Genomic DNA, 19,584 nt, shown 5'->3' on the forward strand with positions numbered 1-19,584 from the left:
AAGAAAAGCCACGATTACATAAAACAGCTTTTATAGAACTCAGTAACAGCACATTGTATGGGAAGTTGTAAAATACAGCTATGCCAATTAATACCCATATTCATAATCTCCAGAGGGAGACAGTTGTTGAAATGCTAGTGTATGGCCTTCTAGATTTCTCTATGAAAAGTTCATTCATCAAATAGATAACTTGCTACTGCTTAAGTGCTGAGGACTAAAGGAGCACAGAGCAGACACAGCAAGTGTTGGGGAGAAAGAGCAGAGGGAGTCAGAGAAGCCTTTCAGGTCAAGGTTGAGCAGTGAGGAATCCTGAGGAGCCGAGCAAGACCCAAAGACCTATGTGGGAGGTACTTGACACAGCCCAGACAGCGGAGAAGCCAGAGGTGGGAGCGATAGGCGTGTGACTGCTCACTGTGTAGACGCTGGTCATTCTCCAGTGTCAGTTTCTCAGGATCGCATGCTGCTCTGTCCCTCCTGTGTTCTCCAGACGACACATTGCTTCTGGCTCTCTAGCCCTATGCTCACAACCTTAGGCTTGATCTCTCTCCCTCAATAAAAGAGAAAGTCTCAAGAGCAGGGTAGGAACTCAGTGTTGTTCTGTTGTGTTGCCACCTGGCAAGTAACGCAGTCTCCTTGGAGTGGACGCTCGTTCGTGCTTGCTTCTTCTGACCTGGTGGCCTAGGATGGATGCTCTTAGCCCACTTTCTGCAGGGACATACACTCTCTGATGACTAATTCATCTTATGTAAGGGGCTGCTGTACGCTGAGACGCCAGTGCTCTACACAGTGGCCCACTTTATTTCCGGTACCCGATATGATAGCACATTTTGTAGTCCACTCTCCGCACTTAGAACTTTTGCCTTTGTGCATTAGAAATTCCTTCTCTCCCTAAGATGATAAAGTCAGATGCAAGCAATTTCTCAAGTGGCTTGTTGGTGAAGTCCTTTCTGTTTGATTTGGGAAAACTGTCCTCCAGAAAGTTCTCTTGCTTCTTCCTATCTCCTGATAGTATATTTTAAAAGACCTCCTTAGATAGTACTTACACAAAAAACCTATTAAAGCTAATGGAAAGAGGGAGGAGGAAGAAGAATCATCCAATGTGGAAGGGAAAAGAATCTAGCTTTGGGGTAAGGGAAAATATGAGTTAAAAGGCATTCTATGTATCTGTAAATATGTTTTAGAAATCTAGCCATATTTTTCTTTTTAGCCACACATTTAAACTGTTACCCAATGTCACTTCAACTACACCAAAAGCAGAGCCGAATTTGGCACACTACAAATATTTCAATAATTAAGAAAGGTGTGATGTCTAAGCACCTGCTTCTGGCTTTTAAAAAGCCACCTACCAATGGCTTTAAAGACATCATAGTTGTAAGCATACCATAGACAGGCATGTGACCTGGAAGCCCAGCTCTGACAATTTTACTGCGAGATCTCAGGCAAGCCCCCCTGATATTTAGAAGCACGCCCCCATTCTTTCTCGTCTACAGTCAGGGAAACAGTCTTTCCTTGTGACACCAATGCAGAGAAGAGAGAAGGGGAGAGAAGTTCCCAGCAGCCCTGGGACACAGTGCACAGCGCAGCTGCCTTCTGTGACTTCACATTCATGGGAAATGCAGCAGGGACTCATTACCTCTTTTGCTAGTTTCTGTCCTTGTTCCACACAGACAGGTTTTTCTTTCATGTCGTTCAGTCTTGCTAAAGTTTTGGGGTCATCTCGGAGATCAATCTAATTAAGAAAGATCGATAATGTCCCATGATGTATATTTTAAAAGAAACCAATGCATATAGTCCCATTTAAGCTCCACATATTAAAAAATAAAACAGGATTTTAAAGATATCAATATAATTTGGGAGAATTATTTTTATGTAAAAATGAGAGGAATTACCATTTGAAACTTGTTAAACACATCATTTGCTAATCCTCGGGTCTTTTGTCTGACAGCAACCCTCCAAACTAGCTGGAGAGCTTATTCTTAACAGAATAAAATCCAAGCAGACACACCTGAGTTCCTATTAGTAAGAAGGGGACATTTGGTGCATATTCCTTAAGTTCCGGTACCCATTCCTCTTTTACGTTTTGAAATGAGGCAGGATTTACCACAGAGAAGCATATGAGGAAGACATCAGTCATGGGGTAAGATAAAGGCCTCAGACGATCATAGTCTTCCTATGGACAAATAAAATGAGAAGTCATTATTTACACTTACATGTCTACTGATTAGTAACAATAAATACATTAGGTCACATGAATCAAGAAGTTCATCCAGGACTGTATCTCTCCATGAAATAAGATGATTCCACTTGTTTTTGTTTTTCATCTTTTTTTGGTAAAACAATTTAATGCAATTAACAAATCAAATAAAAACTAAGAAAATAGGGTGGCCCACGCCGTAACTCCAGCATTTGGGAGGCTAAGGAATGGAGATGGAGAATTCTAGGCCTACCTGAGCGACAATCCCACCTCAAAAGACACAAAGAAACACACACACACACACACACACACAGGGGGAGGGGAAGAGAGACAGAATACACTGATTCCTAAAGCTATCACTGCCAAGTTTGTACAAAGACCCAAGATGAGCTTGATGCTAAGTATTCTAACATAATAACACACACACTGAATAAGTACGGCAAGTATTACAATGGTACAGGTAAGTCCAACATGGTCTTTCATGGACTTATTCCTTAAAACTGTGTGATTCACATACAGAGGATGGAGAGTCATAGTAAAAATGCTGGGCTTCCAGCTGGGGCTGACAGCGTTCTTAGTGCTTAATGAACCTTCACGGAGACTCTTTATTTTTGCTTTTCTTGTCCTCTTCCCTCCCTCTCCCCTCCCATCCTTTGTGTATACGGTATATGGATATTAAATGTGTAAGTCACAACCCCTCCCACTTTCCTTTCTTTCCCAAATGTTTTCTTTGTATTTGCCAGCTTTTTTTCTTTGCATATATACACCTGGAACATATATACACACATCCATAAAGCCACACATACATTTTACTCTGCAGGCACCTTGTCTACTCTGCTTTGGTAATCACCACACCAAAATACACTGAACACGGGTCACACTGCTGCTTCAGGGCTCCATTCCTGACTACACTGGACTATTACACAGGTTGGGGCTCTGTTCCTGACTACACTGGACTATTACACAGGTTGGGGCTCCGTTCCTGACTACACTGGACTATTACACAGGTTGGGGCTCCGTTCCTGACTACACTGGACTATTACACGGGTCACACCGCTGCTTCGGGACTCCCTTCCTGACTACACTGGACTATTACAGGTCACACTGCTGCTTCAGGGTTTCCTTCCTCATAGGTTTTAGTTTCTGCCACACAATAACTATCTCATTTTGCGTGATCTCGTTTCTGTGACACTGAATTCTATGTACACTCTAGCAAGAGAACGGAGTCGGGGTTCCACTTCCGCCATGGCTAGACTCATCTGCTTTCTCGGAAACTGGTTTTGGAGTAGACTACCTCTTAAATGACCCACTTTACTACCAGAACTGTATAAGTGCGGAACCAAGAGAATATTCCCAAAGATCTTCCATTTAGTTTCTGCAGCAAACACTCCACTGTAGAATTTTCCTTCCACGCCATCTGACATTTTTAACTTCAGTCCCAGCACCCCCCCCTACTTGTGAGTGACTAGTTCCAGAATCCCCATGACACCCAAATCTGCAGATGCTCCAAGTCCCTTCTATAAAATGGGGCCATTACTTATGTGTAACCACTATCCACCCTTGTGTACATCTTAAGCCATTGCTTAGAGTGCCTAATCAACACAAAGTTAGCTTACTGTATCTCTTAGTGTCCTGGCTAGTTTTATGTCAACCAGACACAAGCTGGAGTCACTGGGAAGGAGGGGGCCTCAGTTAAGAAAATGCCTGCATAAGACGGGGCTGTAGACAAACCTGTAAGCATTTTCTTAATTAGTGATTGATGGGGAAGGGCCCAGCCCATTGTGGGTGGTGCCATCCCTGGGCTGATGGTCCTGAGTTCTATAAGAAAGCAGGCTGAGCAAGCCATGGAAAGCAGGCCAGTAAGCAGCTCCCCTCCATGGTTCCTGCATCAGCTCCTGCCTCCAGGTTCCTGCCCTGTTTGAGTTTCTGTTCTGACTTCCTCCAGTGATGGACTATGATCTGGAAGTGTAAGCCAAATAAATCCTTCACCCCCCCCCCCCAACTTGCTTTTTGGTCATAGTGTTTCATCATAGCAATGGAAACCCCAACTAAGACACTTAGGGAATGACGGCAGGAATGAAGATCTGCATGCATTGTATATTTTCCCCCAAATATTTCAATCCATAGTTGGTTAAAATTTTACAGTTGGATATGAAACCTGCAGACAAAAAAGGGCTGATGTATAACATCTAAATCCTTGTCTATGGACGTTAACTTTTCTATTTTTTTTTTTTGTGAGTCTTTCATTTGGTGATATTTTGTTCGTGCTTTAACAAATAAAGCTTGCCTGAAGATCAGAATATGAAGCTAGCCACACTAGTTAGCCATAGAGGCCAGGCAGTGGTGGCACACACCTTTAATTCCAGCACTCAGGAGACAGAGGAGATTGAATCAAGTCTACTAGAGAAATAGAGCCAAGCAGGTGGTGGCTCAACCTTTAATCCCAGCACTAGGAAGGTGGAGACAGGAAGGGATGTGGCTGAGCAGAAAAAGGAATATAAACTGGGAGGAACAGCAGCTCAAGGCAGTCAGTCTGAGGATTCGTAGAGACGGGATCTTGCCTATTTGGACCTCTAGTGGCTGCTCTGCTTCTTCTGATCGTTCAACTTTCACCCCTTAATATCTGACTCTGGGTGGTTTTTGTTTTTGTTTGTTTTTTTGTTTTTCAAGACAGTGTTTCTCTGTGTAACAGCTGTGGCTGTCCTGGAACTCGCTTTGTAGACCAGACTGACCTTGAACTCACAGAGATCCACCTGCCTCTGCCTCCCAAGTGCTGGGATTAAAGGCGTGCACCACCACTGCCCAGCTCCGGGTTTTTATTTAATAAGACTAATTAGGATTGTGTTACATTTCAAATGACAATATATTCTACGGCAGCTTTGCTGGCTCGTCAAAGGGCCACAGGCAGTGAAAGTTTCCAAGGTGACAGAACAGAACAATAGGGAATGTCATCCCCACATCTCTACAATCTTTGTTTACTTTTTCTATTTATTTAATGGATACAGGTACTTCGCCTGTATATGTAAGTGTGTGTGTGGTGTGTATGTGTGTGTGTGTGTGTGTGTGTGTACGTGCGTATACCTGGTGCCTACAAAGCCAGAAGAGGTGTCAGATGCCTTGAGACTGGGATTGCAGATGGTTGTGAGCCACCATGTAGGTGATCTACAAGAGTAGCCAGTGCTCCTGACTGCTAGGCTGTCTGTCCTGCCGTCTGGCTTTACTTTCCAGTGTGGAGGTTTCAACTTACTTTTGACTACATCTGAGCCCTGTGTTTAGAAATCAGACCCTAGGCAGCAGGCGAGCTCCTGTACGCGTGCAGGGACACAATGAACTATGCTCATTCTGGGCTACGAGGGTGGAGAGAGGTATCCGTGAGAAATGAGGAAAGTAGGGTTTGACCCCGGGCAGCTAAGAAACAAACAAAGATACATCAGAGCAAATAATACAATCAGACACTTATCTAAAAAGAAAACACCAAAAAAGAAAAAAAAAAAAACACCAGAAAAAAAAAAAAACACTGAATGTCTTCTGCAGGCAAGGAAAAGGAAGTCAAAATCACACCAATTACACTGTTGCACCCCAGTGATAATGGATATCAGCAAGAAAGCAAGAAGGAGCCAGGATGCTAGGCATATTGGCCAGACGGAACCTTTATTCTCTGTTGATGAGAATGTAAATTAGGACAGCCACCAAGAAAAACAGCAGGGAAGTCCTAAATCACACATATGGAGCCTCTGAAAACTGAACTACCATATAAGCCAGTATACTGCCCCAGAGTATATATTCAAAAGAATCAGAGTCAGGATGCAGTGGAGACACTGGTCCATCCGTTGTAAGAAGATGAGGCCATTAGAACCCAGCAAAATATCCACGTTCACTGTGGCATTATCCATGGTAGGCTAGTTATAGAATTAGGCTAGGTGTCCATCAAAAGGTACATGGGTAAAGAAAATGTGGTCTGTATATGAAACAGAATTTCATTCAACAAAGTCATCTCATTTGCAGGAAACTGGATAGACCTAGAAGTTGATTATGTTAAAATAGGTCAGACAGAGAAAGACAACATGTTTTCTCTCATTTGTGGAAAGTAGTGGGGGACAGCTAGGGAAGGGTTAGGGACACAGGGAGTGAGGAGAGTAGAAGCGTGGGGTTGGGAGGGTGGATACAACCAAAATATAAATATGAGTGTATGGATAAATCACAGAAAAAGCCAATACTGGAATTAGTATGCATTAATAGTTATGTGGGGTGCTGGGGAGCTGGCTCAGGGTTTAAAGGCACTTGTTCTTGCAGAGGGCCCAGGTTCAATTTCCAGCACCCACATGGAAGCTCAGAGTCATCTGCAACTCCAGTTCCAGGGGACTAGACACCCTCATCTAACCTCTGAGGGTACTAGGCACACACATGGTACACAAACATACATGCAAGGCAAAACATTCATGTGCATAAAATAAATCTAAAACAAATTCCAAAACCCTGTTTTAGAAGAGCAGTCTGAGTGTCAGGTGTACACTCGGTCGCCCTGAGCATGTCTTTCACACCGTGCCGCCCGTCAAACAGCTGGCACTTGGGACGCGGGAAGGAAGCGCACAGTTCCAGAATGGAAGCTGCTGAAAGCCGCGAAGCAAACCTGCCCTTAGCGCTCTGGAGGGCGGGCTCTTCTCACTAAAATCATTCCTCCCACACTTAGGTTTCCAGTTTTCACAGGCACCACAAATGCGGTGTTACCCAGGGATGAGGAGGAACAGTCTCCACAATGCGGTGTTACCCCGGGATGAGGAGGAACAGTCTCCACAATGCGGTGTTACCCTGGGATGAGGAGGAACAGTCTCCACAATGCGGTGTTACCCCGGGATGAGGAGGAACAGACACCACAATGCGGTGTTACCCCGGGACGAGGAGGAACAGTCACCCCAATGCGGTGTTACCCCAGGATGAGAAGGAACAGACACCACAATGCGGTGTTACCCCGGGATGAGGAGGAACAGTCTCCACAATGCGGTGTTACCCTGGGATGAAGAGGAACAGACACAATGTGGTGTTACCCCCGGGATGAGGAGGAATGGCTAAGACAGAGCCACTGAAAACTCAGCACCCTGCACCCTGCACCCAGCACATGGAAGGACACCAGGCTTTAATAGAATCCCTGTCCCAGGGGAAGCCAACTCTCCAATTCCTCCACAGTCCTTGCAAGGTCCCAGGAGCCCTGTGCTCCTGGCTTTATCGCCCAGCAACTACAGAGACATTTCTTTCCTGAGAAATAAAATTTTCTACACTCTCATCAAAACACCCAAACCAAAGTCTCGAGGGCACCACGCATTTCTGATTAATAGAAGGAAAATGATTTGTTAGCGCTGTGTTAATTGGGCACTTTGGAACACAACCAGCTTAACACTACTGGAAAATTCAAAAAATAGCTGTATTTTTTTTTTTAAAGAATGCCAAGTTTTTTTTTTTTCCAACCAAGTTTATTTCATCAGGGAAACAGAACTCTGTACTCCTTCTTTAGGGGGCTGTGAAAAGAAAGTTAAAGTAATTGGATTCAAAGTTCCCTAGAAATACTTAGTCACATTAATCCAAACCTGATTGCTCTAATGAGTCAGGCCTGACTTTTCCCAGTGACAGATGTGGACATACTGGAGCACAATTAGATCGATCCTTTCTAGGTATCTACTAAATTCCATTTGTTATGTTAGAATAATTACATGCCAGGAACTACAGCTATAAAGACAGAATTTTTATAAAAAGCATATGCAGACCTTCTTGGAAGTAAATAATGCTAAACTGCCTAAAATGAACTGCTCTTAGCTGCCATCCTGGGCTAGATAACCGGCAGTTATTTTAAGAAGGAGCCCACTCTTGCTCTCATCCAGTCTGCGTAATTGGGATGCTAATAATAGAGACAAATTAAAGAATAAGTTAGCTTTGTGCGCACGGTACCCAGCCTCACACAAAGCGGCTTCTCCCCAGTGCACGGTGTCTGCCTGGGTTTAACCTCAAATGTGGGTCTGAGAGGGACGACGCGGGGCTAGCGAAGTCTCTCAGCAGAGCAAGCACCCTTACTTTGAAACACCCATTTTTCCAAGTCAGAACTTTCTCAACCAAATCTCCTGTGTCCTCCTAATTAGTAAACCAATTATACGTTTTAGTTCTAATTGTTAAAATAGGCATTTAACTGGAACGTTCTCAGGAGCACGGCTACGTGTACGAAAGGACAACTACCCAACATCAAAATCCTGAATGTTGTCAGCGGGACTTTTGGGCTGCTGATGGGTAACGGACTTTGGGGCTACTACTGGAACTCTTGACTTCCTACCAACTGCCTACCGCAGAGAGGCTCCGGTTTTTAACCAGCCATGTTCTGAAAACTTATTGAGCAGGTTTTACAATATTGGAAACCAGAACTGATAGAAATGATCATACACTTAGCAGATGACAAGAATCTCACACAGGGGGAGAAATATGCTCACAGAAAACACAACAGGTCTTCGGGAGCAACAGAAGGGAAGTGGGTACCCTATCAGAGAGTTCTGTGCTCAAAGCCCAGCCAGCAGAGCCACCAGCCTTTCCTTGTTAGTTCAATGCTCGCTCCCTCCCTGCAGACCTGAGCATTTCCTCCCACCTGGCTGGTCTTCAGATATCTGTTTACAATACAGATCCATAAAAAATTTCTCATCAGCCACCGACATTGGACTGCCTGCCTCTGCTGTGCATTGCCAGTGAACATCCCATCACCCTGGCCACTCCAAAGCCGTCAGCAAATATTGGCTGAGACTGCACTGCATGAAGATGTCCTAAGATGCATGCACAGACAAGGATATACATGCACAAAGATATACATGCACAGACAAGGATATACATACACAAAGATATACATGCACAGACAAGGATATACATGCACAGACAAAGATATACATCCACAGACAAGGATATACATCCACAGACAAGGATATACATGCACAAACAAGGGGCTTGATGGTATCTCCTGGAGCTTCTAATTTAGATGGATATTCAAGACATAAACAGAAAAAGACGATCATAAACAACAACAGGATGGACAGAAGCTTGAACAGGTGAACAGATAAATGCTTAATCCAAGAATCACCAGTAAACAGCCCTGGAGTGCTCAGAATGGTGCTATAGCCAACAAGAACATGAAGAAAGAGCAAGACTCAAAATCTGATTTCTAAACTACATTAGAAACATTTACAGAGTTCTCTCATGGAAGATGTGTGTTAGCAATCAGGCAATGAGGGGCCTGGAGAGATGGCTCAACAGTTAAGACCCCTGACTGCTCTTCCAAAGGACCTGTGTTCAATTCTCAGCACCCACACCTGTCTGTAACTCCTGTTCACGGGACCTGATGCCTTCACACAGACACGCATATAGGCAAAACACACTGATGCACATTAAATAAATAAATCTAAAAAAAACAGGCAATGAAGTTAAATGAACATGCAATCCACACTGTGCCTCGCAACACACTAGGGCTTTGAACACCGTAAAGATATCTGTGCGCACACCCTTACAAGTCAGAATGTTGTATATGTCCAAGTGCTGACTAGGAGATACCAAGAAAAGAAAATATCAGAAATGTATTTGAGTCAGGCCTTACAGCTGAAGAGGTCTGAATACATACTGGGGGTGTGGCCTCCATTAAACCTCTCACTTCTGGGAGCCTTAGTTTCTCTGTAAAATGGGAGGTTGTCAGCAACAAATACTTCCAAGGCCAGAAAAATGCCATAGGGCTAAACCATACTCCCCAGTGATCAGGATACAGTCCACTACCAAAGTCTCCAAGCTCCCTCTGAGACAGCCTGGAATGAGAGCAAGTGGGCCACAGAGGACTAATTCTTTCAGGCAAGCCCCAGCCTTCTAAGTCCAAAGCAGCTGCCGAGTATTCTGGGAGACAGAAAAGCGGCCTCACCGGCAGGAATGCCCCGACAACTGCGGCTCTGCTATCCACAGAGCAGCAACTGTCGCTGGCAATGCTCGCAGCAGTCCGCTCCATCCGAAACATCTGTTTCGAGTGGCAAGTCCAAAATAGGACCGTGCCCTCTGGAAACACCCGAACCCTCAAACAGGGTGCACACCCAGGCCAGGTGGGCTCAGGGGCATGGATGGAGTAACTCATGAATGAGAAATAGGTTTGTCCTAAGTCCAACAAGATCTTACAGACATTCCCAGAGTCCTTTGTGGTAACCATAACTTCTGAAACTTTGTTTCCTCTGTGTAGTCAATTTGTCACTTTCGAGTTTGTTTCCTCCTTAACTTTATCGGGTGAAAACAGCATTTCTTCTCCACCTTAGTCAGTGGCGGAGTGGAGCGCTAGCCTAGTACTAGGGGAGATCCTCCTGCACCACAGAGAGACTGGGTATGACGAGAGGGGCTGGAGAGATGGCTCAGCACAGAGGGCCTGAGTTCAGTCGCCAGAACCCACGCCAGGCAGCTGACAGTGGCTGCGAGGCCCCTGTCCTCCATCACACCTGTGCTCACATACACACACCATCCCGCTCGTTAGCGCATAACTAGAAATAAAAATTAGTATTAAACAGTAACTCCAGGGCTGGGGATGCAGCTCAGCGGAGGAGCTCGCTTAGCATATGTGTAACCTCGGGAGGATCCCCAGCACTGTAGCAGCAACAGCAACAACTCGCTTTTCAAAGAAAAAAGGGCTAAATCCCCTTCCTTGCCCCGTGGAGACTGTATTGATAAAGACGGTTCAACCGCATGGCCAGTGAGTTCGCCATCTTACTTTCTCCTACCTCCTACTACTGCTAAACAAAAGGAAATTTGGGGAGGAGAAATCATTTTTAGGGTGCTATGAATTCCTAAGAAGTGACTGGTTTTTTTTCCAGAAACTTTTTTGCATATTTAGCCTTTTCCTATTTTTCAATCTTCATTTTAGTTATGAAATAGTATTTGTAAGTCATGGGCCTGATTAGCTCTAGTCAGAGAATTATTGAACCTGAAGACTTGCTTTCTGAGTTCTGAAGTGTCTCCTCTCTCTCTCTCTCTCTCTCTCTCTCTCTCTCTCTCTCTCTCTCTCTGTGTGTGTGTGTGTGTGTGTGTGTGTGTGTGTGTGTGTGTGTTTAAACAAGTCTGTCTCTCTTTTAATTTACCAATTATTTTGGAGCTTTGGACCCAGATTGCGGGCTTCTCCACAGACACATTCTCTGTAGCCACCTGACTGATCATAAGGCCAATTTTAGTTAGCCCAGAGGACAGGAAATGTACATGGTGAGCTGGGGCTAAATGACACCCACTGAGAGGAACTTCACCGCCCAGTACCTCCTCTCTTTAAAAGGGGGGGACTGAACCTTGTGAGTAACCCTGGGAAAACACTTCTCCTAGAGAAAGCTTAAGTCTCAGAGTTCTGTTTTATTTACGCTGATCCCCACAAGGCAGAGGATCAAGATTCAGCTAAATATGGTCCTCCGTCCAGCAAGCCTCGCTTCCCCATCCATGTGGAGACAGTAAATATAGCATCCACATGTTGAGAGGAGGGAGCTGGATACGTGCTTTGAGCTCTTCTAGCAGACCAGGCTGACTTTCCAAAAAAAGATAAGCCACAGCCTCTCGGCCAGCGCTGTCTCTTTGGTACAGGATGAGGTGACTCCCCTGGTAGGAGAGGTTTGGGAACTGAAATTCTACACTGTGGGGAGCTATAATTACAAGTTGCTTTTACTAAAACAGAGGTCAGCTGGCCTCTAGCTCCAGGAAAGGAGTTAAATGCCAGCTCACTCTCCTGGGTATAATGCCTGACTTTTTGGCTGGAATTTCATGTTGTTGGGATCATACATTCACTTACTCAGACAACCCTCCCTCCCTCCCTCCCTCCCTCCCTCCCTCCCTCCCTCCCTCCCTCAGCTAAGGTCTGGAAACAAGGTGTTGGAGGATGTGGCACACACACTAGCGAAAAGTGGGTATGAATCTTGCCCTCCTGCATTTCTGGCATAAAATGAGGGGCTAGCAAGGGGCTTTTCCTTAGGTGATACAATTCCGTCTGCAGGACATCCTGGAAAGCGAGAGTTGCTTTTGACTGAAAGGGGCCCCTAAAGGCACTCTGAGATTGCTACCCTATCTGCTGAGCATAGGCGTCAGAAACGTGAAAACAACTTTGTAATCACATAACTTTAGGACCTGATCTATTTTTGTTTTTAGCATAGTTAGAGTACATTTTCTAGGAAGGTGATCTCAGTGTAAACGGAAGGAGAGAGACAATCGTTCCAAGCACTGAAACGTCACAAAGTGACACCATTGACGAAGGTCGCAGGCAATACTGTTCTTAGCATCCAAATAGTCAATAAAACATTATTATGTCAGTCACTCTGGTTATGGAATGATGATTTCAGGAATCTTCCACCCTGGGAATCTAGGAACTTGGTACCGAAATAAATATTTCATGATGGATTCCTTTCCCCATATCCCGGCTTCACACGTGCAATGTTAAAGGCTGACTTGGAATTAGGACTCTAGGGAGGTTGTAGCACTTACAGAGTTCATGTGAGCACAAACAGAAGAGAAACGTTTGTTATAAGATGGAGTGTCAGGGGCTTAGTCTGATGAGGCTGAGGCACCGAGTCAGGAAAAGTTGTCCCCAGAGTGCTGGGGTCAGCACTGGGAAAGGAAAGGCCCAGGAAGTAGTAAAGGTTTTGACTAGGCAGATGGTAAGCTACGCTCAGGAGTGTGGAAGTACCTATGGCAATCCTGACCTCCCTGCCTCTGTCTTCTGAGGGCTGGGATCACAGGCATGGGCACCTTGAATGCCTTTTGTGGCATTGGTGGCCGAACCCAGGGCTCCTCCAATGCTAAGCAAACCCTGCAGCAACTGAGCTGCAGCCCCAGCACCCTCCTGTGTGCTCTAAGTTCTCTCCAAGTTACTTACAATACTGACACATTGGTAGTTATGTTTCTGTGCTATTAAGAGATAATGACAAGAAATCATCCCAGAGACAGACACAGGTTCTGAGACTTAGTTGTCACGTACATAGAATTGGACTTTTCCAAAAGACTCCCCCACCTCCTTTAGAACCGGAGGTGAAAAGTGACACAAGGCAGTCTCCGACCCGTTGCTGAGGACAGCCTGGCCTATCCATGCGCTGCAGAGACCGGGCCAGCGAGAGGTAAATCCTTACGTCTTGGGGGAGGATGGTAGACGAGGAGGTCAAGGGAGCAGCAGGAGAGGCAAACGCATCTTGGACTGCTCAGGTATTGCTTCATTCTGATTGGACAGCTTAAGTTGTGTACCCATGCAAGAACCAGGGGTAGAGAGTGGAACTCACTACTTAAGTTTAACCCAAATACGGCCCTCCTCTAGCAGGGTGGGACCAGGCTCCCCGGACCCATGTGTCTAACTGGAAGAGGATGATCCTTGAACTGGATCAGGGTTCTGGAAAGAAGGAAAAGTACAAGGATGCAGGATAGACAACGTCCTTTGCACCTCGGCACCATAAATGTCCAGATGATGATGGAAGGCCGTGGTGGACGCGGCAGCAGAAGCTAAAAGCCGGGAGTTTCTCAGTGTGTGGCTCCTGGGCTCCGAGGTCACTGCTGAGTGAGTTTAGAGCAAACATCATTCAGCAGGGACATAGCCCTAGTCCCAGGAGCCAGTTTGATTTCTCCTTAAAAGTGACAATAGCAACCCAACAAATTAGCATGTCACTTGAGAGTTCGGATAGCTAATACACTTGCTCCAGCCCCAGCTAGCACAGTGCAAGCTTCAGGAAGATTCTTGGCTTGGCCACCAACTAGCAGATACCCGAGACCAGGCCCTCAGACCTGGTCCCAGGGAGTCCCCAGGGGATACAGATGAGAGAGGAGGCACCATAGTTTCAGTGCCAGAAACAGGAGCAGAATCGGTGCTGTGGAAGTTCAGAGCCAGCGGTGGTGGATCTGAACTCGGCATCCAGCTGAGATCTGTCAGACCAAATAATTTAAAGACCAAAGGTTAGGAAGCGTGGAGAGGGACTTGTGTGACACCCCACATCCCCTGCAGAATCACTTCCTTTGCCTCTGACCATGTTGTACTGTGATGGTTGCCATGGAGTCCTGCAGGCCTAGTCTCGGAAAGGCTCCCTGGTTCTTGCTTCCACAGAAGTTCCAACCATCCCACTGGGCTTCACCATTAGCCCCACGTATAGGAGCTTCCTGCTCCATTAAAAAAGCTTACTGCTTATCCAGTATTACATGAACAGCTGGGCAGAATTCTAGCCCGAACGAAGTTCTCTAGACAGCGAGGGTTTGCCAGCAAGGCGTCATAAGCTTGAGTCACTGACCTTCTGAACCTGAGCTGGGCTTGCCAGCTGTGTGGTCTCTAGCAGGTCACCTTCCCTGTCTCCTTTATCTAGACTACTACAGGTCCTCACAGTGACCTGGGGTTAGATTAAAACAGCTGAAGTGGAAAAGGCTCTCGGCACATGGGGTGGCTACTCGTCTAGATCCAGCCCGCCAGCAGCCTTTCTTCCCCATTCACTTTCAGATTGGGGGCAGAGTTATAAATAGGTGTGTGTGTGTGTGTGTGTGTGTGTGTGTGTGTGTGTGTGTGTGTGTGACAGAGAGAGAGAGCGAGAGAGCGAGAGCGAGAGAGAGCGAGAGCGAGAGCGAGAGAGAGAGAGAGAGAGAGAGAGAGAGAATGAGAATGTTGTGGGCAAAGCTACTTTGAGAAAAACACATGGACATGTTTGCTCTGCTCTGGCTCTGGGGACTAGGGAGCCAGCTCAGTGGGTGAAGGGAACCTGACTCTATCCCCACAATCCGCTTCAGAAAGCTGGGTGCCTGTAATCTCAGCGTTGGGGAGGCAGATCTCTCACTGGCCGGCCAAACTAGCCTCCTTAATAAGCTGCAGGTCAATGAGAGACCTTAAATAAAGTAAGGCAGTGTTACCTCAGGACAGACACCTGGGGCTGACCTCTGGGTTCTATATACATGGACACAAATGTGCATGCTCACCTACCCAGCCAGGACAGACCAGTTCCCCGCTGAAAGAATCTAGTTAGGGAGACACATCCGTGACACTGACCGAACCCAAGCTAAGAGCCAGGGTGACAAAGGCACAGTGGTCTAGCTCTGCAGTGGGTGAGTGACAGCAGCCGTCACCAGGGTGACAAAGGCACGGTGGCCTAGCTCTGCAGTGGATGAGTGACAGCAGCCATCAAAGAAGTGGCAGCCAAGCAGCTTCCATGTGTACCGTGGCTTACACACAGGATGTTCTTTGTGTACTGTTTTAGGAAACTGTCTCAGCTGTCCTCAAACCCCTCACATGTGCTATATAGCTAGGGGTGACTGAACTTCTGCCCCTCTTGCCTCTACCTCCCCTACTGTTGGGAGGACAGGTTTGCACCATCAGGGCCTTCATGCATGCCCGGCAGGTATTCTACCGATCCTCCTACAACCTCAGAGGCAGTGCCAGTCTGCCTACATCATCCCGTCCCAGGGCACTGAAGACAGCAGCCAAACTCCAGGGATCTCAGAAATGAAACTGTCCCAGAAGCAAAGGGTTCCCAGGGGTGGATCCCAAGGTCAAGACAATACCTTGTGACCTGGTCGAATTATACAGGAGCCTTTAGGTTCTGGCTCCGGACCCAGCCGTGTGATACCTGTCCAGTGAGTCCCTTTAGAGCTTATAGTCCACTATGGAGGCTACATAACGTGCTGTCTGGAAAATGAAAATGTAGAAGCCCCCCATTAACAAGCCGCTGTGTTATTTAAGAAAGCTAGTGGGATCTGGCCACAAGAGGAAGTCACTACACAGCGGACTGCAGCTTTGGAGTGCAGGGTCAGGGCCGAGGACATGCGCTCTCTGAAGCCACGCGTTAACCCTGTTTATTCAGTCTCTCCCCTCGTCACTCGTGTGTGCATGGATGTATGAAGGTGCTGGTGTGCATGTGCGTAGAGGCCAGAGGTCAACGTCAGCCATCTTCCTGACGCTCTCCTCTCTACCTTATTTTTTGAGACAGCGTCAGTGAGAGACCCTGGAGCTCACCAATTTGGCTAAACTGGTTAGTGAGCAAGCCCCAGGAAGCCGCCTGATTCTGCCTCCCCATCACCGGAATTACAGAATCTGTCCCTCTCAGTCCTATCCCACTCAGCATGCTATGGACTGACGCTAGGGATCCAAACTAAGGTCTTCATGCCGGTGTGTAGCCAGCTTCTGGTATCAGGCCATATAATCCACCATTAAAACAAAAGCAAAGAGACAGGAATTTGTTCAAGGTCAGTCTGCTATTGTGAAGAGCAGGACGCAAAGAGGACCTTGAATCCTTGACTGCAGGTGTGGGCTGCTAACAAGGTGCCATCAGAAGGCAGAAAAACTGGCCCCCTCTTGAGGACTCAGAAGAGGCTTTAAGGAAACCACCAGATGTCCATGTCACCTGCTCTGACAGCACTGGTCTCCAGGCAGCACTTGCTCCTGATTGGACGGTTTAGAAGGAATAACTCTGGAGCAGATTGCTCCAGACCTGCCACAACTGACCTCAAGCTCTTCTGCCTACCTAAGTTTGTTTCGGGAGCTCATTCTGACCAAAATGGACACAGGATGCTGCACATGCCTTCCACCCACCCCAACCACTTCTGCACACCTTCTGTGCTTTTCTCTTAGCCTGGAGCACTTCGTCCACCAAGGGCGTCCCCTCTCCACCCACACCCACACGCTCATGCCATCTCCTTACCCAGGAAACTGTTTAGGTCTGTGGGTGGGCTAGTTTTATGTTAGCCTGACACAAGCTAGAGTCTTCTATGAGGAGGGCACCCCAGTTGAGAAAACGCCTCCATGACATAGGCTGCAGGCCAACCTGTAGGGTACATTCTTAATTAGTGATTGATGTGTAAGACCCAAGTGCATTGTGGGTGGGGCTGCCCTGGGACGGTGGTCTTGAGTTCTATAAGAAGGCAGGCTGAACCAACCAGTAAGCAGCACTCCTCCATGGCCTCTGCATCAGTTCCTGCCTCCAGGTTCCTGCCCTGTGTGAGCTCCTGCCCTGACTTCCTCCAATGATGAACAGTGTTGTGGAAGTGTAAGCCCGTCCTCCTCAACTTGCTTGAGGTCAGAGCAACTAGGACAGTCTGCCCTTGACCCAGAGCAAGACGTTTTCGTCCCTGCCTTCCAATAGCGGCGACATCGCAGACAGTTGATGGAGGGGTTACGGGAGCCACATAACCACTGGCAATACATGATAATAGAATACATTTTGAGATATGAATGAATGGAAATGTGTTTATTAGTCATCAGTAGTGCCAGTGACTCAGGTGACTGGGGACCATGAAAGTACCAAATCGAATCAGGGGACTGGGCCGCAACCAAAGGAAGCTGCAATCTGAGAGACAGTATTCGCATGAGAATGTGTCCAGGGGACCATCACGGTCTGTGCAGACCCCACGGGTGCTGGACCTGGGTTCACATGTGGAAGGAAAAGGCTGTGATGTGGTTCGGGTCCTAGAGGACAAAACCTCTGAGACATTCAATGACTTTTGCTCTAGAGTCTGAATGCCAAGCAAGCATCTTAAAATTCATTTCCCGGCGTCTTGAGGCAGGCGCTGAAAAGGAGCTGCGCTGAAACATATTTGTGTTTCTAATTATAAAGGGACGACTGCAGTGACTGAACACACGCATTATCTCTCGTCTCGCTAAAGTCCTCTAAGATGTACTGTGATTTTTTTTCTTTTCTTTTCTTTTTTTTTTTTAAGGCATACAGCCACATGGAAAAAAAAAAACAACAGAAAAGGAAACAGCAACCACAAAAATTTTAGAATTTAGAGATTCTGGATTCTAAAAAGAACAAAGTGAACCAGCTGAGCATGCCCAGGGCTGTAGCTCCTGGGCCAACATAGTGGGCCTCAGGAGCAGCTGTCTGAAATATGAATATGTCCCGGAGGCTGAGATGTGAGGTCTGGAGCGGTATGCTCTTCTAGATATAGGACAAAGGTGAAGGCATGGTTTAATTTCGGCCCCCTTCTATGCCATGACAAACTCTAACCTTGCAAAAAGAAGAGGGTATGTGCTTAAAATTGAGGCCCTCAAGGTGCCTTTTCCGACTGGTTCCCAGGATATCAGCAACTCTGTGAGCTGTTGGGCTGGAGGATGGATATTGTTTTCTGGGGAATATGACCCTAGCCCAGGAAGAAAGACAAAAAGACTACTGATTTTTACAGAATTCCCAAATGAAGGGTTTAGACAGATCACAGTAGAATCATGACTTTCACCTGGAGGTGGGGGAGTATGGCATTGTCCCAAGGGGACGTGTGTCAAAGTCTGTGGCGTTTCGATTGCCACAGCTGGAGGAGGGTACTACCCGCTCAATGGAGAGATACCAGGGTGTTTCTGCATTAAAGAACAATGGTCCAGCATGTATGGATGGTATTTGTGGAGAAACTCTGACCTGCGGGCAAAGCTGAATTAAACAGCCCCCTCATGCTCTACCGTCTCCCCACATGCTAAGTATGGGCCAGCACCTGTGGAGACGCCAATTAAACCTTCTGTGGTCGTGCCTGAGATGTGAGCAGAGAGACAGAGACAAGCACTTCTAAAGAACAAACACAAGAAGTCAAGGCCCATTCAAAGGACCAGGATATCTCCACAGCGACCACCCTGCAGAAAAACACACATGGGACTCCATAGGAGAGGTCTTTATTTCACTAGACTCAGTCACCCCCTGCTGTATACCACAGTCACTAACTCAGTCACTGCCGGAGGTATACCACAGTCACTAACTCAGTACTCCCTGATGTATGCCACAGTCACTAACTCAGTACTCCCTGATGTATGCCACAGTCACTGACTCAGTACTCCCTGATGTATACCATAGTCACTAACTCAGTACTCCCTGATGCATACCACAGTCACTAACTCAGTACCACCTGAGGTATACCACAGTCACTAACTTAGTACTCCTGATGTATGCCACAGTCACTAACTCAGTGCAGCACTGGAAGGCTCAGGAGGGATGCGCCCAGGGAGAGGCTGACAGATGCAGGACGTGGGTGATGCATGGAAGCGCAGGCTGAAGGTGAAATAGGCGGCAAAGTGACATCTAAGCAAGGGGACAATGCCCAGCTCCACAGGACACAGGACAGAGCGGGTAGTGAGCAAGGCACCCTACATACAGGGCTCAGCTGTGACCAGCCACAGACAAACGCTCATCATCCGGGAGACTAAAACTACAAACTCGCCACTGGGAAGGGCACCCTGGAATCATGGTGTCATTACAGGGCTGCAGCATCGCAGTGTGACGTGCAGACAGAATGTCTGCCACTGAAATGAGCAGCTGGGAGCAGACAGTGGGCGTGAGGACGGAGGGGATACGCCCTTGCTGCAGGAGAAGCATGCAGACAGCTTCTGTTTCTCCTTAACGGCCTGTCAGGACTGCTGACTCTTAAACCATCAACATTAAAAC

General features: G+C 46.9%; 1 protein-coding gene across 4 annotated transcripts in view; it reads right to left on the reverse strand.

Moving 5' to 3' along the window:
* The window catches only part of Rhoq (ras homolog family member Q), a 35,228-nt gene that overhangs the window by 3,178 nt on the left and 12,466 nt on the right, over positions 1 to 19,584 (reverse strand). For 2 of the 4 annotated variants that reach the window (XM_050146190.1, XM_050146188.1), the window contains exons 3-4: positions 2,102 to 2,170; positions 1,634 to 1,729 (exon numbers count right to left, since the gene is read on the reverse strand). In XM_050146190.1, coding sequence (XP_050002147.1) covers positions 1,634 to 1,729; positions 2,102 to 2,170 — 165 coding nt within the window. Of the gene's footprint in view, positions 1 to 1,633; positions 1,730 to 2,005; positions 2,171 to 19,584 lie in introns of all 4 variants that reach the window. The other 2 variants (XM_050146189.1, XM_050146187.1) reach the window with 1 other exon arrangement.

The sequence above is a fragment of the Alexandromys fortis genome, unplaced genomic scaffold (assembly GCF_014885135.2).
Source record: "Alexandromys fortis isolate MF-2015 unplaced genomic scaffold, M_Fortis_MF-2015_v1.1 scaffold_42, whole genome shotgun sequence".
Lineage (NCBI taxonomy): Eukaryota > Metazoa > Chordata > Mammalia > Rodentia > Cricetidae > Alexandromys > Alexandromys fortis.